We start from the raw sequence: 26419 nt of genomic DNA on the forward strand, positions 1-26419 counted from the left end.
AACCAAATAAACTCTGTGCTAGGACTAAAAAAATTGCAGGGGAAAAAAAGGGGAGGCCGGGGATTGAGGTGTAACGACTTCCTACACCTTCAGAAAACTGAAAACCAAGACAAAAAAATGAAAACTACAAAAGCATCCATCTTGGTACGTCCCAATTTCTGAGTAACAAATGAGACGCTGTGACCAAAATCAGTCATAACTAATGACATTTCTAGATAAAGTGACTTCAGATCGCCAAGGCGTACCATGTGTACCTCATTTTGCCAATGTCGCGTCCTGCATTCGGCGGGCGACGCGCCCGTTTGGAGAAAGATGTGGTTTTTTTCCACGTTTCGGGTTTCTGGACCTTTCCGGGCTGTGGGGCGGGGGAAGTCTGCGGCGCACGCGGCCCCTTGGCCCCGCCCCCGGTCATTCCCGGCCACTGACGACCCGAGGCTGCGGCAGAAGGCGGGCTGAGCGCGCGCAGGGCGATTGGCTCCGGGCCAGAGTGGGTGGTGCACGTAGGTCCGGCCTATAAAGTGCCCGCGGCGCTCTCGCTTGGGTTTGCGCCGTTCTCTTCTGCAGCGTCTGTGGTTTCTCTGGCAGTCGTTGGAACCCGGATCCAGGCGTGGCCTCGCGAGTGATGGCGATGAAGGCGGTGTGCGTGTTGAAGGGCGACGGCCCGGTGCAGGGCACCATCAATTTCGAGCAGAAGGCAAGGGCCGGGGCGGAGGCTCGTGGCGAGACCTCTCCCGTCCGCTTGCCCGCCCACGCATCTGTACTTGGAGCGGGCCGTCAGCCAGGCCTCGGGGCTGTCCTGGTCCGGCGCCCGGCCCCGGCCCCGGCCCCGGTCGGTACCGCTCGGTCGGTGCCTTCGTCCACGGCGGTGCGGCGTCCGCTAAATGCTGAGTCACCGGGCGGGCCCGGGCCCGGGTGCGGGGTGTGGGACTGAGGCCGCCGCGGGGCTGGGCCTGCGCGTGGCGGGAGCGCGGGGAGGGATTGCCGCGGCCGGGGAGGGGCGGGGGCGGGCGCGGGCGTGCTGCCCTCTGGGGTCGGTGGACCCCCGCCGCTGGGTCGGTTGTGGTGCTTGGAGCCGCTGTGCTCCTCGCTTGCCTGGCCGTGTTCTCGTTCTGTGGGTCCCGTGGACGCCGAGTGTTCTCGTTCTGTGGGTCCCGGGGGTGGCGACTGCGCGGGGGGACCCCTGGTGTTCGCATCCTTCTCCATTTTCCGACTTCAGCGCTCTAGGTCAGGGAGTCTCCTCTTTTGTATACAGCTCCAAGGCTAAGAATATTTTTTATATCTTTAAAAGACTTTGGAAAAGAAAAATACGCAGCAGAGACCGTTTCGTATGGCACTTTGCAAGAAAGTTTGCTGACTGTTTTAGGTCTGTTCTAGGTCATGGTTGGGCTGCAAGGGTAGAGAAGGTAGCCTTGGACAGAGGTCCTTTTCCTCTTCCTAAGCTCCGAAAGCCAGAGATTTAACTGACCCTTTCGGGGATTTTCGAGGGCAGTGATTCTTAATTTTGGGTGCACAGTTACCTCATTTGAAGATCTTGGTAAAAATACAGACACCAGAGCCCAGCCTCAGACCAATTACATCCAAACCTGCCCTGGTGCAGGGTGAGTAATGCCAGGTTTTAGAAGTTTCCAAGGTGATTTCGATGTGCACCCACGATTTAGAACTGTTCTTTGAGGTCAGTGGGTGGGGTTTAGGGTTTGCAAATTAGAAGAATTGGAGTTTCCATTACACCGAATTGGCACTTAATAACTAGTCGGAGCATTTCTGAAGCCAACTTCTCTGTAAAGTGGCTTTAAAATTGCTCTGCCATTAGGCAGGTTGCTAAGATGGTCAGAGACAAACTTCTCAACGAATCTTGTAGGATAAAATATACAGAAATATTTTCAGAACTGTTATCAGTAAAATTGCAAAACGAGTTGCCAGAAAGGCGGTTGTGATAACAGTGTCCCCAGAACCTTAGCGAACTTACCAACTGGTGGAAAATTGTCTCGTACTCGGCTTAAAAATCGAGAGGATATTTACCGTATGAATGAGATTCCGTCTTTAAAGGGATGTACAGAAACAGGAGAGGACAGGAACAGTCTGTGTAAGTGTCTGAAATTTATGTGAGGGAGATACAAGTTTAGCTTTTTTTTTTTTTTTGAGAGAGTCTCGCTCTGTCGCCCAGGCTGGAGTGCAGGAGCGCGATCTCTGCTCACGGCACCCTCCGCCTCCCTGGTTCAAGTGATTCTTCTGCCTCAGCCTGTCCAGTAACTGGGAACTACAGGCGTGCACCACCATGCCCAGCTAATTTTTGTTTTACTAGAGGCGGGGTGGGGGGTTCACCATGTTGGCCAGGATGGTCTTCATCTCCTGACCTCGTGATCCACCCGCCTCGGCCTTCCAAAGTGGTGGAAGTTACAGGCGTGCGCCACCGCGCCGGGCCAGCTTTTTTCTTTCATAGGCCTCCAGATTTTCTGGAAAAGGTTCTTTGCCATTTGACTTCATTTTGCAGGTTTCATTTGTCACTTGGTTGTGTCCCTCTTGAGTTCTCCCCACATAATTCACCAGTACTAGTTTTAAGAGCCTCTGAGGAATCCCCTCTCCTGGGCCATTGAGAATCCGTGCGTGAACCCAGGTTTCTGTCATTTTCTCCCTTCCCTGAGCAGCTTGCAGAGTTCCGTCTCTTAAGCTCCAGGCTTCATTTGGTGATGCCCGTTGTACCTGAGAAAGACGCTTGGAGAGTGGAGCATTCCGGCTCTCCAGATATGCAGAGATAATTGGCTGTAAACTACTTGGCTTGGCCCATTCTATGTTTAAAATCTTGGACTCGTTGCCAGCTTTTGCAAATCAGAATTTTTCACCTATTAATTAAAACGCTCCTAGCTTCTCTTGGAGAGTTTTTGGAGATCTCTTCATACTGAGCCTTCACTGGCCCAAGGGCAGCACAGCTGGAGCAGTTCGTGTATTTTTTTCACTTCCCAGGCCTGTGTCATTCTCCTAAGTTAACAGCCTGGTCCCTGTAGGGTTGTACCCAGGCACAGCCGCTTACGTGTTCCCAATGCATTACCTGTTAAATGGAGGTTTGAAAGAACCTGCTCTTTTTGGCTCTGTGGTCTTAATAGAGTGTTTGAGGGACAACTTTTAACAGTTGAGTTCTTTTCAAAATTAAAGGTTGTAAAAGGGTCATGGCATCTGTTCTCAAAAAGAAAACAATTTTAAAAGGCAGCAATTGCCAGAAGACTTTGTTTGAGCAGTGGTATTTTCCAGTGGAAAGTCACCTCTTAAAGGCTAATGCTTCTTAATTGTTGGCCCTGCCTATTTGAAAACAAACCAAGCTAAAAACAAGAGACACTAACGTGTTGTATGACTGTGTCTATTTTAGTCAGATCTAGTTGTAACTTTCTTGATTTCTGTATATAGCCACGGAGCACCATTACCTGTCACCATTACTTGAATGGCGATCCTGTTTATCTTCGTGGTAGAGTGGAAAGGTTATCTAGGTTTCAGTGCGTGAAAAGATTTTAGAAAACACTAGTATCTCTGGTTAGACTGGAATAAGTCCTCTCCCACGGGAAGTGGAATAGGATAGTTTCTGACTGCGAATTAAGAATACGTGGCTGGGTGCAGTGGCTCACGCCTGTAATCCCAGCACTTTGGGAGGCCAAGGCAGGTGGATCACGAGAGATTGAGACCATCCTGGCTAACTCGGTGAAACCCGTGCTTACTAAAAATGTGAAAAATTAGCTGGGTGTGGTGGCATGCACCTGTAATCTCAGCTACTCAGGAGGCTGATGGAGAATCGCTTGAACCCGGGAGGTGGAGGTTGCAGTGAGCCGAAATTGCACCACTGCACTCCAGCCTATGCGGCAGAGTGAGACTCCATCTGAAAAAAAAAGAAAAAACAAAAACCTATGATGGAAACGTAAAAACACTCACTGAGTGGGGGAGTGGGGAGCAGGGGTCCTAGGGTTGCCTGTTGGACATTTCCAGGGTGCCTTTTCCTTTTAAGAGTCATGTCTGTATGCCATATGGAAGAGCGTCTATATGAAGAAAACGCAAGGTGCTAAGGAGTGTAGGATGAGACATACACCTTTGGGTTAAAAAAGTTTACACGTGCATGTATATTCAACATGTACAGATACGGCCTGTTTAAAGTATTTACTAAATAAATAGGTACTTAATATTACATTTTTACTGTAATAGTCAAACCCTACAAAGTATCTAACCCTGATGTGTAGGTACTCTATGCTTACCACTCTGTTAGATGCTTTTTATGTTATTTAATCACAAAGCCTAGCCACAGCACTTGCAAACTGAGTGCGGGACATTGCCATCTCCCTTTTCAGGACACAGGCCTAGAGCAGTTAAGCAGCTTGCTGGAGGTTCACTGGCTAGAAAGTGGTGGGCCTGGGATTTGGACACAGATTTTTCCATTCCCAAGTCTGGTTTTTTACTTGCCTGTGAGGGGTAAAGGTAAATCAGCTGTTTTCTTGGTTCAGTAACTCTCTCGCACTTTTCTTTGATTAAAGGAAAGTAATGGACCAGTTAAGGTGTGGGGAAGCATTACAGGATTGGCTGAAGGCCTGCATGGATTCCATGTTCATCAGTTTGGAGACAACACACAAGGTGAGTGTTGTGTTGTGCTGGTGACCCATTCTTGTTTAGCCTAGTTAGATAAACTCAGTAGCCCCTAAACATTAAAACCTCTCAACTCATTTTTGTTTTTGAGACAGGGTCTTGCTCTGTCACCCAGGCTGGAGTGCAGTGGTGCTGTGCGATCATGGCTCACTGTTGGCCTCCCAGGCTCCAGTGAGCCTCATGCCTTGGCCTGTAGCTGGGACTACAGGTACACACCACCACGCCTGGCTCATTTTTGTATTTTTTCTAAAGGTGGAGTTTCATCATGTCGCCCAGGCTAGTCTTGAACTGCTGGGCTCAAGCAGTCCATCCTTGACCTCCTAGAGTCCTAGGATTACAGGTGTGAGCCACTGTGCCTGGCAAAACCCTCAACTCTTCTTTTAAAAAAGAGGTCAACTGGCTGGGCGCGGTGGCTCACGCCTGTAATCCCAGTACTTTGGGAGGCCGAGGCGGGTGGATCCTGAGGTCAAGAGATCGAGACCATCCTGGACTTTGGGAGGCCGAGGCGGGTGGATCCCGAGGTCAAGAGATCAAGACCATCCTGGTCAACATGGTGACCCCGTCTCTACTAAAAATACAAAAAATTAGCTGGGCATGGTGGCGCGTGCCTGTAATCCCAGCTACTCAGGAGGCTGAGGCAGGAGAATTGCCTGAACCCAGGAGGCGGAGGTTGCGGTGAGCCGAGATCGCACCATTGCACTCCAGCCTGGGTAACAAGAGTGAAACTCCATCTCAAAAAAAATAAATAAATAAAAGAGGTCAACTTTATTGTATAAGCACTGTGCTAAAATTACAAAAACTAGGACCATATCTTGTTTTTGTAATAATGCTAGCAGAGTGAGACAGGAAGAAAAGTAATTGCACTAGATTGTGAAGACTGGGGTAGACCTGTTTGTTAATGTCCAGTGTCCTTTGTCTTAAGATTTGGTGTAGTAAATCTTTAGAAACAAACAAACAACAAAGTCAAGGTGAAATAACTATGATCAACCTTAAGATTAGCTGCAAAACTGGTCTTTGACACCCAGGTGTGGAAAAGAGTTGATGTTTTTTGTCTTACGCCTTCGTTGTAGTAGAGGGTGCTTTTTAAAGAATGCAATAGAAAATAAGTTGAGCTCTTAACTCTTGGGAGTGATCCCAGGTGTTTGAGCTGGGGGTTGAGGGTGGGTGCCTCAAGCGAACGGGCTGTTTTATTTGCATAATGCCATATAAGAGCATGCCCCAAACACAGGCTCCTTAGTGGGACAAAAGTATGATGCAAACTGAAGACGGAATGTAGATGATTATTGGTGCTTTGGAATAAGCTTTTAAAAAAATTTTTTTAAATATTTTTAAAAATCAGACAGCCCCTGAACCAGAGTAGGTTCGGAGAAATGCCAAGTTTCTTTTTTTTTTTTTTTTTTTTTTTTTTGAGACAGTCTCATAGCTGTCACCCAGGCTGGAGCCCAGTGGTATGATCTCGGCTTACTGCAAGCTCCGCCTCCTGGGTTTAAGCCATTCTCTGACTCAGCCTCCTGAGTAGCTGGGATTACAGGCCCATGCCACCACGCCCAGCTAATTTTTTTTTTTTTTTTTTTTTAGTAGAGGTGGAGTTTCACCATATTGGCCAGGCTGGTCTTGAACTCCTGACCTCATGATCCACCTACCTTGGCCTCCCAAAGTGCTGGGATTACAGGCCTGAGCCACCAGGCCCAACCCGAGTTTTATTTTCTTAATTTGGGATTCGAAGCAAGTTCACAAACGTTTATGGGTTAAATTGCATTTAGTGATCTTTTGCCATATTTGAATAATAATCTGAATTTTTTGTTTATAGATGTCTTCTTAAATTAACTTTATTCATCTTGCTAATTTAGTTCCAAATAGTGATTTTGAATAATCAAATTGGATCCATTTCCGAAATTGCTGAAATTCCCCAAGTTGCTTTTTGGCTTTTCCGCCTCTGGTTTGGGAGGTGATTGTCCTGCTGCATCCTGTAACTTGCCTGCTTTTCTCCCGGTGTGGGACTCTGGGCTCGGGGGGTGCTGCTGAATGAAGACAGCCGTGTTATGAAAGGGCCTCCTGTGCCATCGAGGCTGTCATCCCCTGGTGCACAGGAGTGCCCTCTATGCAGGATACAGTCGGAATGCCACCCCCTGGAGTTGTGTAAGGCAGCAGCCTTGGCCCTGGCACATAAGATGCTGAATATTCTGCCTGCACCAAGTAAAGGGCACAGATAGAACTGCTTGATAGTATGTTGCTGGGGAGATGAGATTTTTGTAAAGAATACTACATTCTTAAAAATTTGGATCATAACCATGGGATTTTAATAGAAAAACTGCTGAAGATCATTGTGGTCCCCTTATTTTACAGTGAGGAAGCCAAAGCCTAGAGAAGGCTATTAACTTTACAAGGTTCTGACAGTAGTTAGAACTGTTTGTTTATTTTTGAGACGGAGTCTTGCTCTGTCACCTAGGCTGGGGTGCAGGGGTGTGGTCTCAGCTTACTGCAACCTTTGCCTCCCAGGTTCAAGCGATTCTCCTGCCTCAGCCTCCCAAGTAGCTGGGACTACAGGTGTGCACCACCATGCTCAGCTACTTTTTGTATTTTTTCAGTAGAGACAGGGTTTTGCCATGTTGGCCAGGCTGGTCTCAAACTCCTGACCTCAGGTGATCCACCCACCTCAGCTTCCCAAAGTGCTGGGATTACAGGTGTGAGCCTCCATGCCTGGCCATAGAACTTGTTTCTGTTCCCTTCTCACTGTGCCTGTACCAAGGTGTTGCTTATCCCAAAGTCATGATGCAGGCCTTTGCTCTCTCGGTGGAAGTTGTAGCAGTGTTTTAGAATGTATTTGGGAACTTTAATTCATAATTTGGCTTTTTTTTTCTTGTGAATAGGCTGTACCAGTGCAGGTCCTCACTTTAATCCTCTATCCAGAAAACATGGTGGGCCAGAGGATGAAGAGAGGTGAGCAACAAGATACTTAACTCTCTTGATAGTGGTGGTAGCTTTCTGGAGTCCATGCGGTGTACTGCTATAAATATGTGCCAAGGTAGTTCCGTCTTCTCCCCACCTTTGCTTTTGAACTCGACTCTCACCTAACCCCCTGCCCCCAAATGCTGGAATGCTTACTTGCTGGGTTAAAGGAGTTGACAAATGGGGACACTTAAAACGATTTGGTTTTGTAGCATTTATTGAATATAGAACTAATACAAGTGCCATAGGGAACTAATACAGGAAATGTCATGAATAACAGTACTGTCAACCACTAGCAAAATCAGTCATCATTATGAAACATAGGAAGCTTCTTAGATTAAAAAAAATCGAAATTGAAAACTAGTTGAGACTCCATTGTATGCGTCTTTTCTGAAAGCCTTTCAGGAAAATATTAAAGGACAAGATTATTTTTGTAACAGAGGCCCTGGGCCATCGCTTTGTTAGCTATGCCAGAAATTAACAGGCTTAACTCAGTAACTGAGAATTTACCCTTTGGTACTTCTGAAACGAGGTGCACCCCCATCTTTCTTCCCAGAGCATTAGTCTGTAGACTTGAAGCCTTGTTGGAAGAGCTGTGTCTAGAATGCCTAGCTACTTGTTTTCAAATTTGTGTTTACTCAGTCAGGTTTTAATTTAGCTCATGAACCACCTTGATGTCTAGTGGAATGAGCCCTAATCCATCTGATGCTTTTTCATTATCAGGCATGTTGGAGACCTGGGCAATGTGACTGCTGGTAAAGATGGTGTGGCCAGTGTGTCAATTGAAGATTCTGTGATCTCACTCTCAGGAGTCCATTCCATCATTGGCCGCACGTTGGTGGTAAGTTTTCATAAAGGATATGCATAAAACTTCCTCTAACATACAGTCATGTATCTTTTCACTTCATGATTGTTAGTTGTGGTTTCTAAAGATCCAGATAAATTGTACTTGCAGTTCAAATTGGGAAAAGCAATTTTTTTTGGACAATTACAGTGAAAATGAATTATTCTATCTAGGTCAGTTAAGAACACTGTTCTGCTAACATGCAGTAAAAAGCAGGTTACATTTGAGCCTATTAGAAGATCTGAACTGGGAAAGACAGAAGTATTGTGTAGTTTAAAAGGGGTCAGAGTTTCTTGCCAGGATTGGGTTTCTCACTTGTTAAACAGAACATTTCGTAAGTTTAAGCCTGGGACGGACTTGAGTATTCATGTTCACTCAGGTCTGCAGGTTATCAGGACTGGTTTGTGGAAAGCTGCTGCCCCAGGTTACCCTAGGGAACTGCATCTGGTTCATGCCAAACGCCAAGCAGAGGCTCTGCTACCTACCCTCGAGGGCATTAATGTCAGTGGTCACTTCCATTCAGGCGACCCTTTCTGTGGTTTTCTTGAGCCATAGTTGTAAAGCAGAAAAATCTTTTATAAAGGTTTGATGAGCAAAATTCAAAATACTGCTGCTAAAACATGAAGGTATTTTTAGGGTTATATCTTATTTATAGGCCTGTCGCTCATTTGGCATGAAATTTTGAGGTTTTTCGTTCACTTTCACTTTCCTTTTTTTCCAAAGCAATTAAAAAAACTGCCCAAGTAAGAGTCACTGCTGAACTAAGGTCACTATAATTTATGGAGGATTAAGAGTAGCATGGTGGTCTACGACACAGTTACTTGGGTTTTTAGTATTTCATTTAGATACAGCAACACTTACCTACTGTTTAATGTCTTTGCAACACGTAGACAAAGCCTTTAGTAGGAGTTTCTACTTTTAAACTACTAAATATTAGTATATTTCTCTACTAGTAGGATTAATGTTATTTTTCTAATATTACAAGGTTCTTAAACATCTTTTGGGTATTGTTGGGAAGAGGTAGTGATTACTTGACAGCCCAAAGTTATCTTCTTAAAATTTTTTACAGGTCCATGAAAAAGCAGATGACTTGGGCAAAGGTGGAAATGAAGAAAGTACAAAGACAGGAAACGCTGGAAGTCGTTTGGCTTGTGGTGTCATTGGGATTGCCCAGTAAACATTGCCCTGGATGTAGTCTGAGTCCCATTAACTCATCTGTTATCCTGGCTAGCTGTAGAAATGTAACTTGACATTAAACACTGTAATCTTAAAAGCGTCATTTTAAGTGTGATTTTGAAAAAAAAAGTTGCTTTAAAGTACCTCTAATGAGAAACTGGTTTATGATCACTTGGAAGATTTGTATAGTTTTATAAACCTCACATTAAAATGTTTCAGTGACCTGTACTTTGCCAGACTTAATCACAGATGGGTATTAAACTTGTCAGAATTTCAGTTCTCATTCAAGCCTGGGAATAAACACCCCGTATGGCACCTATTTTGAGCCTATTAAATAATCCAATTCAAACTAAATTAGCTCTGATAATTGATAGTGTTTTATTTTGAAAGTGTTTTGAGACCATCAAAATGCCTATTTTTTAAACAGCAGGTCTTTTAGCTGAAACTAACTGCTTAGACTAATAGGCTGTCCTTTGTAAGCTTTAGGGAAATGTCCCTGCATAGTCATTTTAGCATTCATAAAGGACCTCATTTTAAAAAGATGTTATAGCGTAGGAGCCATTGATAACATTTAGCCTCAGCTAGCTAATAAGATTATCTATGTGCCAGAATGGCACGAATTCTACATTCAAGGGTGGAGATCGGCACAACCTACTTACAGATGAGCCCTTTAAAGAAATCTGTAGCATTAGAAGATGGAACAAAGGCAATGTTTTATTGTAGGTTCTGGCTGTTTAAAAATTTACACACCGAATTAGTGAAATTGAGTCATTTTCTCATGTACCTGTGAGAGAATGCTTTTAAATGTTAATTCAGGTTTGACTATTCCACTGGAAATTATTTCTGATAAACCAGGAATAAGTGACAATCCTGTTTGTTCATAAATATGTACTTTATCAAATGTAACATGATTTAGGAGAGGAAAAGCTAAACTGAAGACAAATTGGTAGTGTTTCCAAAGTTTTAAAATTACAATAAAGAATATGCTCACAGTAAGTGGTGAAAACCACCATCCTTTAAATCTTGGTGGAGAATCTTTAAAAAACAGCATTTAACAGATTTCCCTAATGCAGTTTGTTGCACATGTGGAATAACTCAAATACAGAGACTGACTTAAGCCTTTTAAAGCTTCACATGTAAAATCGTACTAGCAGTAGCTTATTCATGTGAGTGTGAGACACAGGATGGTCTCAGTACTTTCAATTGGAAGTACAGGCTGTAAGTCCTTGAAGTCTGGATGTTGGGTAATCATGTTTTCTTCCAGAAGCCCATTTGTTAGGACTTTTAAACTTCTCAGTGGGACAGTGTAAAATTAAGGACAAGTTCTCTAAATTCACAAACAATTTCCTCTCATTTTCTAAAAGCAGGAATATAAGGACATTGCCTTAGATATATTCTCCCTATCAAATCAAAGGTCTTACTTAAAAACTGGAGTAATGAAGCAGCTTTGCCCGAGGATGAAGGCAAAGTTAACTGCTCAGCACACTGAAACTCAGGGTTTAATTAAAAACAACTTTGAGGCCATAAATACTTGGATAGTATGACATCAGATCTTGGCACTGGATTTCCTTTAATTTCAGATGAAGGCTTGGCTTGGCTTTGAATGTATTCATGTGATAATTCTTGGAAAACCTATGATTTTTCCTAGTTAACCCAGCAACTTTAAGCAAAAGAAAGTATATGTGGGGAAAAAGTTCAGTTTACCTCTGCCCAGCAGGGGAATTAAAAAACTGGTAAAGGCAACAGGCAAGGCTTATATAAGAAAACAATAGGTTGCAGTGAAGTCCTCAAATGTACAACAAAAAGCTTTTAGGTTGCAAATGTTGACCTTGATTCTTTTACCCTTTTGAAAAATTTAATGGGATGGTAAAAAATATATATACACGCAACCTTCTAACGTAATACCCAGGCAATCAAAGAATTTGTAGTATAACTCATAACACTGGGATCTAACTTCCTCCAGCAAAATCTCCTTACAAATTAATTAGGGCAACATTTACCACAAAGCCAATGAGGAAAAAAGAAAACTGACTGAATTGCAAACAGTTTTTCAATTGACATTAAAACAACTAACCTTTACCTAAAAATCAAAAGCATTACATATGCAAGTGAGAATAACTACGTAAAGTGTCTGTTTCCATCAGGTAAGTCTAATTTAGACTCCAATACAGTATTAACAGATCAAACTTTGACGGTGAACAATCCTTTTCCACCTTAATGCAGTGTAGGAAGAATAGCACACATTAAAGTTTGTTACGAAAATAGAGTTTATTAAAAACATCCCTATTGTTTTGAGGAGCTTTCACCGTTACCTTGTCTTAAATTAAAAAAAAAAAAAAAATAGAGAGCACTTCTAATTACGATTTGTAAACTTTTTAAAGTCAAAACTTTTAAAAAGTTACAGCAAAAAGGGTAATATTTATTCATATTTTCAGTATTTTTTGTTATTTTGTGGCTATTTTTAAATAGAAGGGAAGCAATCAAATTGCTTACAGTTCCCCACCAGCTGGCGCGGGGCTGCAGTACAGCGGGAGCAGATATAATACAGCATCTGTACACCTCAAGCTCTACACTCCAGGAAGTGTCACTGTCACATTTTCACAAATTCCAGTCTCTAACGAGGAGCCTCTGCTGCTGAGCCAGAATCCTTTTCGGGTTCAACGGATGAGGTAGCCTCAGCAGGTAACTCTTCAGAAGGCTTTAGGACTGCGGCCTCAGACTCCCCCTTCTCAAGTTCTGAAGCAGTGTCTACACTTCCCACTTGGCTAATGGGAGGTTCAATGGTTTTGTTACCACCTGACCTGTCTGTCACCTCAGGCTTTTCCTTTCCTCGGGTCTCTTCCTTCTCTCTACGAGACTCTCTATCTCTAGAATCTCTCTCTCTGTCTCGATGCCCACTAGAGCGTCTATTTCTGTCTTCCAAGTCTCTGTGCCTGTCCCGGTCAGGGCTCCTCCTTCCCCACTCTCTCCTGTCACGGTTACTATTATCTCTATCATCATTACGGTTCCCATACCGTTCCCGGTCATTTTCCACCCGATTTCCGAAAGATCTTCTTCCAAACCTTTCTTGGTCTCTACCTGAATTGAATTGCTGCCTGTTATCATTTCTAAACTGCTGCGGCTGCTGCTGTGTTGGTGGAGGCTGTTGTGATGGTGGCGGCTGCTGCTGCTGCTGCTGCTGTTGCTGCGGTTGCTGGGGCGGCTGCGGCTGCGGCTGTGGCTGCTGTTGCTGCTGCGGCGGCTGTTGCCTTCCGTCTCTGTCTTCAGGGCCCCCTGGGCCTGGCCCTGGGCCCCCGAGCCCTGGCATTCCACCAGGCCTAACAAAGGGGCCATGCGGTGGGAAGGGACCTTTCATTCCGTGAGGCGGAGGCATCGCAAAGCCCGCTGGTCCTGGCGGTGGGCCTCTGTGCATCATGTGCGGCGGCAGGGGACGGGGCGGCATCAGAGGGAACCGCTGTAAGTGAGGTGGGGGCATTCCCGGAGGGCGCTGGAGCGGGATGAGACCGGGCCGGGCGCCAAGAAGACCAGTAGATGGTGCCTGGAGTCCAATTACAGGACCAGGGGCAACTCCTTGAGTGCCTAAAAGATGATAAAAATAAAAATTTAAGTAGGAAAGAAGATGGCAATTCAGTTTCAGCTGTTCTGTGGCGCTTAAAGCACAAAATTCAATCCACCATCTTCAAATTTCATACTGTCTGCCAGTCTACCTGTCACAAACCCAGTGTGAGGCCCAGTAACAAGCTAAGGCAAGCCAACTGCAAATTCATCTTTAAAGTATCTAATACAGGTAGGGGCCAAAATAAACGCAGAAGAAAATAGTAATGGTAATACCAATTTTTGAACAGTATGTCAAAATCTCCTGTGGCTTTCATTAGACGCTGTTTTCCCACTCCAAATACACTTGTGAAACACAATGTGCTAAGTCCAAATGAGATGAATACATTTGCTATCAATAACTATTCAGTCAACTAAGCAAACTGCAGGTGCACACTTAGAAAATTTACAATCTAAGTGTTTTTACTTATTACTAGGAAAAACTGAGGTCACAGACCTAGAAAATCCAGTGAAGAGGAAGATCTGCTTCCATGCTACACTTAGTCCATATTAACATGCCTAATGTAGTTATGATGCAATGTGCATCAATTAAACACTGTCAACAAAACAAAGATCCGAACGCGAATGTGAGGTTTATTGTTACAGTTCTTTTTTCAAAGCACAGTATTTAACTTCTGAGGCCTCATGACGTGAATAATGCTCAGTGTTCAGCAGCTCACCTTCTATTCATTCTTTCAAAGGTGGCAAGTCTGGTAAGGTTGATGCTGTTGAAAGTAACAATGACTTCTTGGTTTTATTTTCCCACTTACATGAGGGTTTGCTCATACTGGTATTAAGAGTCACATAAGTTCAACAATCTGTCATTTTCTGCTTGGGGTTCACCACTTAACAGATAAGCACTGGGATCTCTCAATTTATTCCTTTGCAAATATAAATATTGCAAGGCAAATATATAATACCGTAACTGAAAGGAGTTATTCTGTCATATTCCATTATGACTAAAAGGAACATAATGGAAAACATTCCAGATGCTATTAAGAAAATACCATTTACCTACGTGCTGCAGAAAGTTACGGGTTATCATCAGTTAGCAATGATCAGAAAAATGGCCAATACTTTAGTACTATTTTCTTTCTTCCCCAACATAATGTTATTTTAGGTTTACAACTTGAATCAATTTCTTCCCACCTATTTAGCAAACTAACAAGTCCTGTTTCTAGATTTTTATGTATTATTATGATAAACAATAACTTTATGTTTTTGCTATTCACAATGTGTTGTCCAGCAGTACTTGTTAAACTTTAGCACTAAAGTGGACCTGAAAATGTATGTAAACCAGTTTGTAACTCTTTTAACATAAAGACTCACCAGCTTTGGTATTTACATAAACAAAAATATCTTCTTCTAAATGTTTAAAGAGAAATGTTTGGTGAAGTATCTTTTAGGACATGTGCCTTAGTATTCTGGCTTACAAAATGGGCATAGTAATAATACCTGCCACTTGTTGAGATCAAATAGGATAAAATATCTAAGAGTGAGTTCAGTGTTTGGCTCATGTAACTGCTGAAATTATTCTGCACATCTGTTTAGAAAGGTAATAAATATCCTAACACTAAACATTTGATTTTGCAAAAAACACAACATTTCTACCTCTGATAATTAAAATCTTAATCAACTCTTCCTGCTTCCCCCAACACCTGCCATAAAGTCAAGTACTTGGGTAGCTGGAAAAAATACACTAAACTTCCGTATGTCAGGTCTAAAGTTGGGAAGTGCTAATTACCATAGCAAAAATTTCAGAAATTGTGAAATGGATGAGGTGATGACTGCCCCTTCACAGGTTCTTCAGATTCTTTGGGAAAATCCCAGACAATGAACATGTACAGGACAGGACGCCACCTATACCGTATCTCAAATCAAAAGAAAACCTTCTTTACATCATTTGGGAAATAACTACTGAGTATATACCATACACTGGAGCATCGGAAGCACATGTCTTTGCTTTCACTTTGTAAAGGAATAGTGTAGTCCCAATACCTGTGGATTTTAATCCAAAACATAAAATGCGTATGTCCAGGCAGTCTTTTAATAGGGGTATCATTACATAGAAGCACCTGAGACAAACAGAACTTTACTTTCTCATCACCTTTAAATAGGAAAGATTTGTTTTCCAGGACTAAAATGACCAATGTTTACTGTTACGGAGGTCAGCGTAGCACATTCTGGTGCCTATCTATAGGTTTAAATGGCCATGCCAAATTTTAAACCACCACCAGAAAAATGGGAAACAGATTCAAAGCATCTTATTATAACAGGAGAATTTAGTTGAGATGAGTCTTCAAAAGGAAAGTGATTCCTGCAGGGCAATGGGAAGATCCTACTCCTGACTGCCCCGTGAGTTGGCTTCCTCAAGTATCTGACGGTGGCCAAAGGATGCAAAGCCACCTAACTTTGTACAGAAGAGAGAAAATGGGCCAATACGATAAAATACCAGCCTCAGACTGAAGGACCACATCTCTTAAGTACTTTACAGCATTCAGCTGAGGGTATAAACAGATTAACAGGGTTTATATTTACAATAATCATATACCTATAAAAGCCCAATTTTTATAAAGAATTGCCTATCCCATACATGTGGGTATTTGTGTATTAGATTTGCTTAAAACACTATACACTCAAATACTTTCCCTTCTTTGTAAACAGAGCTAAAAAGATGTGTGGTCAGCTAGTTTCCTTTTAACCCTTTGTGAGTCAACTAAATTTATAATTTCTGATAGAATATTCCCACAGGCCAAATGGCCTTCAGACCACACAATTTTATCTGTAGTTCCTTTTTTCCCTTTTGCAGTGAACATGTAATGCTTTTATAATCAAATTATATTAAAAATACATTAGGTGGCAGAAGACATTGGCAAGCAGGCCAGCTAGGAAAGCTGGCATTATGCATAAACCATCAGAATATATTGTGAGTTACTCAGGTTAAAAGGGCATTCAAAGCAATTATTCATCTGGAAATATGTGTGATATCACTGACAAGTTTTCTAAAGTTATAAATTTTTTAAAAACCCAATTCATTCACATTATGTATTAAATATCTGAATTTTTCTATTACCTCATTTAATAGTCCTTTCCTTCAAAAGGGACAAAGTTTAGTAGAAATTGACAAATCTCAATTGCTGTAGGAGATGGCACATGGTGGTACAAAGGTAGAAGTGATAAAGCTGGTGTGTGAATCTGAGTGGGGGTCCCAGGGATGTCTGAATTGGATCTCAAAGCAAAAGTGTGAGTTAAGGAGGGACACTACTATCAACACATTACTAGCAGCTTTTGAAAAGGCATAGCAAGGTAAAGCAGTGGCATGTGTTGTTCAGAGAACCACAATAAAATGACTTTTGATGAAAACTAAGAAGGAAGGAGAAAATACAGATGAGGTTTATGAGGCTGAAGAGGTAACTCAGGGCAATTCAGAGACCACAAATGCTGCAAGTAGAAACTTGGACTTTGACTTCTAGTGGTGCAGAAAACCGAGGGATTTTTAGCAGGAATAAATGATTCTGATTGTTTTTGATAGGTCCTTCTGGCAAGTAGTATACAGGATAACAAAGAGGGGAAGGCCCCTAGGAAGTAGTTAGGCATTTATTTGGAGAATCCAGCAGTGACCGTGACAAGAGAACAAAGTGAAAACACTGAAGACATTTAGTGGACAGGAAGGATGGGGTTTAAGTGATGAAGGAACACAGCTCTCTGCCTTAACTGAGCGAATGCAGCTGTCAATGCAACATCAGAAGAGTGATGGGATTAACTCCTCTGAAATATAGATGAAACAAAAAACGGCTCAGACCTGTGAAACAAACTTGTAATACAGTACGGTTTTAGGGCAGACCAAAAAAGTGATAGCTCCAAGTGCCTGTGTTCAAATTTGAGGAATACAGAAAACACACTGGAGTTTAACTAAAAATAACAAAGAATCTAAATATTTCCTATAAAGATTCAAAAAACAGCTGTTTTATAATTTAAAAAAAAAAAAAAAAAGAGAGAGAGAGGTGGGGGAGACACCATTGCCATCTACAGCAAAGATGCCCGGAATGGTGTGAAAGAACAAGTACATTAAAGGGTTATGGGGGAGGTGGGGAAAAGGAAGGTTATTTCATAGTTGGAGTCCAATGTGGACCTCGAAATCTCAGGAGAATGTGCATAGGGTGGCTTTCTGTCAAGGACCACAGAGTGTATGCAATCAGGAAGACTGATAAAAAATATTAAATGTAAAAGGTCTGATTTAAATACTGTGAGAGTGACCAACTGCATCAGTTAGACGATTTTGCAGAAGATGCAAAATTTCAGTGGGATCTTTACAGAAAAAGAGGAACGAGGCAGTTTCTCTACTTTTTTTTGGCCAACAACCCTATCTTCCATTCTACGAGCTACCACCTCTAGGAGCTCTAGAGGTCTGATCACTAACATTATTACTTCCAAATTCCCAATTTCAAGGACCCCACTCTTAACCCGCTTCTCCTCTTTCCAGGTTATTCTCTCCAGGTCTCCTTTTTCCAGACAATCTTCAATCCCACCAGACTCATGCCCCCCAAGGCCCTTCATGTCTTTATGCTCCTCCTTACCTGCTTTGGAGTCCATGGCTCTCCCTCACCATATCTGCCTGGAAAATCCCCAACATTGGTTTTCAATGCAACGCTTCTGCCTAACCTTCACCTGGATGTGGCTGTGGGTTGCCCCACCCCTAGGTATGCTGACTGCTCTCACTTAAAATTTTCGTTAACTACAGCCCAAGTCCACCTTTCATTCTGGTCAGCAATCTTAACATTTTCCTAGTAAATCCATATTCTCATGTCCTGGATATCTATTTCCATTTGCAAGTTGCTCCTTAATCCTGCCTACTCTTAGTCGTTTTTATAGTAATTTTAGTGGTAAAATTAACACAGCCTATAAAATTCACAGAATTGGGCTATCACAATCAACTTTAGACCATCTTTATTACCTTAAAGGAAATCCTGCATCCGTGGGCCATCTGTGTTTCCTCAGCTTTCCCCTCACTTACCCCAACCCCAAGCAACCACGTTTTCTGTCTCTGTGGGTTTGCCTATTAACAGTCTGTAAATGGAATCATAAAATATGTGGTCTTGTGTGACTGATTTTTGCTTGACGTTCTTCTCAAGGTTCATCCATGTTGCATTAAGTCCTTCACTTTATTGGTATTCCATTATATGAATATACCATATTTTAGTTATCCTAGTTGGCCCGTCATTAAAAATGGTCTTTAGAAAGACTTCCTCATCTACCCACATGCCACCAAATCTACCAATTTACCTGCACCTGAATCCACATTATTCCTACCGTCTGACTGTCCACACTCCAACAGCTACACCTGTTATTTGTATCCCCTCTCACCTACGTAACAACCTAGCACACAGCCCTTCTTGCTTGCACCAACACTCTCCCCTCTACTGGACTTCCCAGTAAGTATACCGTAGTTTTGTTCATCTTTCAGAAATAAGAACAAAAGTTAAAAACTCCTTTACCCTGGATCTCCTTCCAGGTATCACCCCATTCTTTTGTTCCCCTCTATAGCAAATCTCCTGAGATGTTCAAAATCGCAATTGTATCCTTCGTCTCCCATTCTGTTCACAACCCTATATAAGTGGGCTTTTGAACTCATCAATCCAATGAAAGCACTTTTCTCAAGGTCACTAGGAGCCTTCGTTTTGCTAAATCCTGCTGCCAAGTTGCAGCACTCTTGATCCATCAGTGTCATCTGATAGTTCTTCTCTCTCTCCCTTTCCTGTCTAGAAACTCTACTTGGCTTCTGTCGCCCTCTACTTTTGTATGCTAGCCCATGGGCTACACCTTCTCAGTATCCTTTGCTGGGGAGTACAGTATAGACAGTGGTCAAAAGCACAGGCTCCTTTTGGAGTGAGGCTACCTTGAATTCTAACACTGCTACTTGCAGCTATGTGATCTTTGGAAGACTATTTCATCTCCAAGTGCTTCACCCCCTCCCCCACTCCCAACTATAAAATGAACATGACCCTGAGGGCTGCAAGCCTTAAATGATTGAGATATACAAACTGTTTGAGAGTTCCTGGCATGTGGAACTATGTCCATCTTAGCTCTCAGTATCATATTCTTAGCTGCTAAATGCTGAAGAATTATTGTCCTCAGACCTCTCATCACTTCTGTATTAACATTCTTTCCTTAGGTAATCTCACAGGCTCCTGTGGCTTTAAATATTAGAATTTACATCTCTATTAGATGCTATCAGTTGTTGACTTGGCATCTGTACCTGGGTATCAAAGTTAAAATATCCAATGTTTTAATTTGATAGGCTCCCCTCGAACTCGCTCCTACAGATTTGCACATCACAGGAATGGTAATTACATTCTACCAGTTGCTCACATAAAAAACTTGAGTCATTCTTGACTCTCTTTCACATTCGCATTTAAACAATAAGGCAATTCTGAAGGCTCTATCTTCAAAAGATACTCAGACTCCAATCACTCATCACCTCCATTGCACCAGCCCAATGTGGGCTAGCTCCCATCTCATCTGCCGCAGCAGAATCAGAACAGATCTCCTTTCCACTCTTACCAATTTCTACAGTCCGTTCCTCTAACAGCCACAGTAATACTTTAAAAACTGTAAATGAAATCATGTCATGGGTAAAAAAAAACTCGTTTCCCACTGCACTCAGAGCCTAGTGCTCAACCACCTTCTCTAAGCTCATCTGCCACTTTGTTTCCTTTGCTCTCCCTTCCCACTGTGGTCAACAAGCCCTGTTCCATCTCAATTCAGGCCCCCTTATCTTTGGCCTTCACTCTACATTCCTTTCCTCTGTATTTACATGGGAGTGTTTTCTTCATTACTCCTTCAGATGCCTTCCCTAGCCATCATATTTGAAATTGCACATAACCATGTTACACCCTTAAATTTCCTAACTGTCCTGTTTTACTCTCTTCATAGAAGTATCTCCATGTTAAATTATTAGTTATTACCCAGGTCTGCAATAATATAAACTCCAGGACAGGTTTTGTTTTGTTCATTCTGGTATTTCCAGTACCTAGAAGGGTACCTGGCACAAAATGGTTATTGATTAGATATTTATTCAATGTATGAGGTGAATGGTGGTTGCAGAGGTGATGACCAAACTCATCAAGGAGAAGATACCCTTCAGGGGATTAAGAATAGAGGCTACAGGGTCCAGATCTTTTCCCAGGGTGGTAACAATCTTTCCAGCATAAATCTAGGAAGATTTGAATTTTGAGATAGGATGCAGTTTTCTTTCAACCTCCTTTTCTGTTCCTTGTTGTAGTTCCACCGTTCTCTAGAGAATGAGTGTCACTGTGGTATTCTGCATGAACTCAAAAATAAAATTTTCCCACACGAAGAAAAAGAGCAACCACTCTTAACTCTTTCATCAATGCCTGAAGATCCCCTAAGCATATATCCCTAAGTATTTTTTAATCAAGTATTTTTCTTTTTTCATTTCAGACCTGCAGAAAATGGAAACAACAGTACAACCAACACGTTATTTCCTTTGCCTAGATTCACCAATAACATTTAGGCCTATTTATTCTGAAAACGCTCCTAGGTGATTCTTATAGTAAGCACTATGTTCTGAGAGCTGGGGGGAATAGAAGAAGAAGGAGCTAATTTTCAAAGACTGAGAAAAAGCATCTTTCAGACTGTCCCATACATTAAGATTAGATTGGAAAAATGATGCTTAGAATGTTTGCAAGAGATTAAGAGAAATTTGAGTTTTCAATAATTCATACTGCAGATACACTGAGATGTATGTAACTCATCTATTCTTGTCACAAGGGTACATTATGTTTTGATAACATCTAATACATGAAAAACAATTACATGTAAAACTGGAGAATGATTATCTTTTTCAAATGCTTGGTTTTTTCAAAATAACGTACAGTAAGCTCTGTATGGTTAACTTCCCCGTAGACTTACTTTTTAGAATCTCAGTTAGTATACTATTACTATGTACTATAACTGACAAAGTACATCAGCTATGAGTTAAAATTTCACTATTGAGAGTCAGTAAGTTTGAAATCTAGAGTTAACTTTCTATCACTGATTGAGACTATCTGTAGGCAATTTCATTTTCAATGATAACTGGAAAAAATCTTACCCGAAATTCCTTACAGCAATTAACTTTCTCTACCAAAATCAATCTAGAGCCCGGAGTTACTGACCTTCCCACCTTCCTCAAGATGTCCCTCAGAGAGATCTAAATTTAAGACATCCTTCAGACTTGTACTCTAGAGCAGCCTAAGAAATGAAAGCCCAGGAGAAATGGAGACATCGTGTTAAAATATTTCAAGCTTTTCTGCAAGACTTTCTCCATGTTTCATTTGAAGTGCTCTGCCCTTGTGAGAAACTATTGTGTGTTCACATGTAAAGGCATATTTATCCATGCCAAATATCTGTTGTAGATTAATCACTATTTTGCAATATCCGCTATATCCAATGAATAATGTTATATACTAAGTTGAAGGTACTATAATTCGTATTTAAGAAACCATTTCTACTATGTAACACTAGTGGAATAACATAATGCAATAATTAGAATACCAATTCAAATATCTTAACGCTTTCAAAGAAGAATGCTTTATAGGATAAGTAAACAGGCTTTCTGGGTACGAAATAAAATACCTGATACATCACTCCAGCTTATAATTTAATGTAACCAAACATTAAAGTTCAAAAAAATTTAAAACGCAAAAATTGTTTTTAAAAAATTACATATTATGCTAGTACTTTAAAAACTCTGCTTTCTTGAATTTTCTTCAGGCTTCCTTTAAATGTCAGTGGCTAACTAGTGCATTACTAGTAGACTGGTGCTTTAATGTCCTAATAAGTGTTGCTAAAAATTACGAGCTATCAAAAACCATAAAATTCTAGACGGAAATTGGGTAGAGAAATCCAAACTGTAGTGAAACAATCAAAACCAAACTCCAATTTTAAAGCAACTATTAAAATTGTTAGTAAAGTTACTCAACTTCCGGCAGTTTCAGGGATCATAATGATAGCATATAAACATTTATATCTCTTTAAATATAATTCACAAACCAATTCTGTCCCCACAATTTCCTGAGGTGTCCAAATCTGGAATCATCAACGCAAATGCCTACTGAAGCCATGCTGGGACTGCAGCGCATCACACCACTGCCTAGTAATTCAGCCACAGGCCACCAACTTGTGACTTGTGCTTTAAAACCTTTGGTAACAAAAATTACAAGTAGGAAGTAATCTTACAAACACCCAATTCTCATTTATAAACTTTACCATCATCTACAGTGTGATAAAAACTGGCAGTAATCTCTTCATATTGATAATTAATGAATAAATATACTTGTTAAGAGGCTTTCGTTTTCCATAAAAGCAATGAGTTCAACCTAGAAAAGTGTTTGTTTGAAAAGATATTTTGGATATACTGGTAACACAGTAGAGATAGGTAACACAAACAAACTTTTTTTTGTGTATTCTTTTTTATTGTTTGGAACACCAAAGTAACCCAAACTTTACATTTACAATGAACTTTTTAATAAAAATATGTTGTACATATTAGAGATACAGGTTATACAAAAGTTTCTGAAAAGTAAACACAGACACTTATACAGTAAAGAGAATGAACTGGATTGCTATCATTTTTAATATTCCTTCTCTCCTAAGTGACCAACAACTGTAGAACGTTACCTTTAGCTTTTATGAAACTACCACATTCTAGCTATTTTGGTGTGTGAGATTTCTTTAAAATCAAGTAACAATGAATGATTATTATGCACATCAAGTAATTTTATATTTTCAGATTATAAGTTTTGCTAAAAGAATCAAAATTTCTAAAAGTTGGTTTATTCTTTCAAAATTTGGTAATATGACTCAACTAACTACTAAGACACACGCTTAAGTCTGAAGATACAGAAAAAATTTTAAACCAAACCATCCTTAAGGCACCCACTGCCTCTTTCCAGTATAATCAGGCTTCACTACAGAATTTTTGGAGACCCACCGTACAACTGCTTGGCGCCTACTTTAGAAATATCGCCATATTTCACGAATTAAGATCCAAGAACTCAATTAAATCTTGCTCACTGGAAAAACTATAGATCCCTAGGTGTGCTATTTATCACTAAACTGACACACATTTTCTCATTAAGCCAACTGACGGAACTTCGATATGTGTAAATTTATGATCTAATTTATCTCAAAGATATCTGACGAAACTATGTCAAGATAAATTTTTTCCTAAAAAGTAGGCCGGGCATGGTGGCTCATGCCTGTAATTCCAGCACTATGAGAGGCTGAGGTGGGTAGATCACAAGGTCAAGAGATCAAGACCATCCTGGCCAACATGGTGAAACTCTTGTCTCTACTAAAAATACAAAAATTAGCTGGGTGTGGTGGCATATGCATATAGTCCCAGCTACTCAGAAGGCTGAGACACAAGAATTGCTTGAATCTGGGAGGTGGATTTTGCAGTGAGCTCAGATTGAGCCACTGCACTCCAGCCTGGCAACATAGCAAGACTCTATCTCAAAAAACAAATTTGCTTCTTCTGTCTGCCAATACAACAGTTTAAAACAAATCATAGCTGAAATAATATTATTTTAGAATTGCAAAAGATATTCTTCTCTAGCTGTCATGAATATCATCTATGACATTTCTTATGTGTAATATAAGCATCCACCATTCAGTAAGTGCCTGCCCTGCAGCAGGCCCCATAGCAAGTGTTTTATGTATGTTAGCCCATTACATCATTGTGACACCCTGTTGTGTCTGTCATTTTTATCCCCCTTTACAGATAAGGAAAGTGAAGTTTAGTATCAATTTCTAGGCTTACAGTTTTCTGGTCAGCATTAACACTTTCCTTTATTATCTTAAAAGAAAACATTAGAGCACTAAGAGGAAATATCAAAGCACCTTAGTTCTGGCATTCTATTACTGATCCTTTAGTACCGCAATGCTGCAGTGTGGTTGCCACATTCTTTTATCAAAATGTTAAAACTGGTTAGTCTTGGATGAATCCTTCTTAATCTGCATACACATTTAATATAACTCATACCTCTATAAGGTCAAAATTCATGTGATATTCTTTTCAAGACTGCTGACTAAAGGCACATGGAAGGCATTCTTTCTCATGACTGGAACTAAACTACTGTATTTTAGTTAAAAGTGGTTATTTTAACAAAACTGTTTTCATTTTTCTTATGGATTTAGAATAGCCTTCAATTTTTAAATTGTTTTATAAGTTATGAACGAAGATAATCATCAGAGGTAAAATATGAACAGTCCTGCATTGAAAACCACCCACTCATGTAACAAATGTTCCCTTCTCATGGGTCCATCTAGTGGGAGGAAGATGGACACAGAAACAGATATGTCAGGTGATGATAAATGCTACAAGTGATTCAGAATTTAATTACATTTCTATGCCTAGCTTACTATGTATCTCCAAGCTCACCAACCTCTTATCTGTGTTTGGTTTCACATGTTGGATGCAGAGGTTAAATCTTACATGTCCACTAGTGATAAGAAGTAACAGGTCAGGTCTTCAAGACTTAAACGTTAAATCATAGGCAGGCTACTTACTACTCTTCAGGGTTGTTTGAAAGCGGTGGTCATTAAACTCCTGGAGATCATGAGATCTTTTCATTCATAAGTTTGTTAAGCCCAGTAAAAAGCACAAATTCAGCCATTTTGTAAATAGTTTCAGGTAGTCTAATATCCATGGACCTGAGACTAAGATGCATAATCAATGGTGTGTGTGTGTGTGTGTGTGTGTGCGCGCGCGCCCATGTGGGATGTGAAGAGAAGGAGTAGATCAGAAAACCATCCACAGATTCTATAATTCCTGTGCAATCATGTTAACATGGGGGGAAAAAAAGCATAACAAAACAGATCCAAAGATGTTCCCTGGTTCCTAGTCCAATATTCCTTGTATGATATGATTTCCATGGGCAGGGAGAAGCTCTTAAGCAACTTCCTTATTATTAAACAAATGATTTTCCATCATTATGGTAACTATGTTCCTTTATCACTTGTAATAAATTTTAATTCCAAATCCTCTTTTACCATTACCTAATCTCTGTAGTAAGAGAAATAAAATCAAGGCTATTTTCAGCCTAAACTTAGTCTAGGGGAGGGCAAAATACAGTATGCCATTTAAAAACAAATTGATTTTTATTATAAATATAGTACATGCAAAAAAAAAAATTTCAACAGTACTAAATAGTATGGGTGAAAAGTAAAAGTCCTCCATTACAAACCAATGTTTCACTGTCCTACATCTCAAAGGTAATCAATGGATTCTTTCCTAAAACAACTCAGATTATGAAAGCAAACAGGCATGTACATATATCTTTGAAAAATACTATGGGCTCACAGGACTAGAACACTGCAATACTCTCAAGGTATTAACTTCTAATTAGGAGATTCAAGTGTTAATTATATTTGGCAATACCACTTCAAATATAATAATTTGTTAATTTAAAAGATGGTCTACTATAACGAGCATAAGATGTATTTATTCATAACTTAAGCAAGCAAGAGAGAGCCCCCACTCCCTTTTTTTTTTTTTTTTTTTTTTTAATTTTTTATTTGAGACAGAGTCTTGCTCTGTCGCCCAGGCTGGAGTGAAGTGGCACAATCTCGGCCCACTGCAACCTCACCTCCCAGGGTCAAGCGATTCTCCTGCCTCGGCCTCCTGAGTAGCTGGGATATAGGCGCACGCCACCACGCCCAGCTAATTTTTGTCTTTTTTTTTTTTAATTTAGTGGAGACTGGGTTTCACTACGTTGGTCAGGTTGGTCTCAAACTCCTGACCTCGTGATTCACCCACCTCGGCCTCCCAAAGTGCTGGAATTACAGGGCAGAGCCTCCACGCCCAGCCAAGAGTAAGCCCGCTTAAAGATGTAAAAGATCTAAGTCACATTGCCCTTGATCACAGTATTCACGTTATGGGTAAAAAATAAAACAGATAAACTCCAGCCAAGTAAACTGACAGTGAGTGGAAAAGCAGCATCTCAGACTGCAACCATTACTGAGAAAACAAAGCCATTTTATTGCAGTGTATCAAAGATGAGCCCACAAAGAATGCTACCAAAGTCCATGGGTTTCAGATGGATAAAAATTGGTCCAGATAGAGAAAAACCTACGCTGTTAAAGAAATGTCCCTTTAAAAGCTGGGAAGAAACGGAGGTTAAGTGAATTACGAACTCTGTACCAATTCCTTTGCACAGAGATTATTTTCTTCAT

The 26419-nt window shown here is 41.0% G+C and overlaps 2 protein-coding genes and 1 non-coding gene across 9 annotated transcripts in view; 2 read left to right on the forward strand and 1 right to left on the reverse strand.

Annotated features, from left to right (window-relative positions):
• The first annotated feature begins 539 nt into the window (after window positions 1-539).
• Window positions 540-9814, forward strand: SOD1 (superoxide dismutase 1). Its single transcript, XM_002761360.7, has 5 exons — window positions 540-694; window positions 4509-4605; window positions 7488-7557; window positions 8290-8407; window positions 9480-9814. Exons 1-5 carry the CDS (start codon window positions 623-625, stop codon window positions 9585-9587), a joined length of 465 nt encoding a protein of 154 aa, XP_002761406.1. The 5' UTR covers window positions 540-622; the 3' UTR covers window positions 9588-9814.
• LOC118150018 (small nucleolar RNA SNORA81) lies at window positions 5380-5555 on the forward strand. The gene has a single exon (XR_004737786.1). It is a non-coding gene; the product is annotated as a small nucleolar RNA SNORA81 (small nucleolar RNA).
• Window positions 9815-11835: 2021 nt separating the features above from the next.
• SCAF4 (SR-related CTD associated factor 4) overlaps window positions 11836-26419 on the reverse strand; it is a 62430-nt gene continuing 47846 nt past the window's right edge. For all 7 annotated transcript variants that reach the window (XM_035283129.3, XM_035283127.3, XM_002761363.6 and 4 more), the window contains one exon: window positions 11836-13165. In XM_035283129.3, the coding sequence (XP_035139020.1) occupies window positions 12201-13165 (965 nt within the window). In that variant the 3' untranslated portion in view covers window positions 11836-12200. The remainder of the gene's footprint in view (window positions 13166-26419) is intronic.

The sequence above is a fragment of the Callithrix jacchus genome, chromosome 21, assembly GCF_049354715.1.
Source record: "Callithrix jacchus isolate 240 chromosome 21, calJac240_pri, whole genome shotgun sequence".
NCBI classification, from domain to species: domain Eukaryota; kingdom Metazoa; phylum Chordata; class Mammalia; order Primates; family Cebidae; genus Callithrix; species Callithrix jacchus.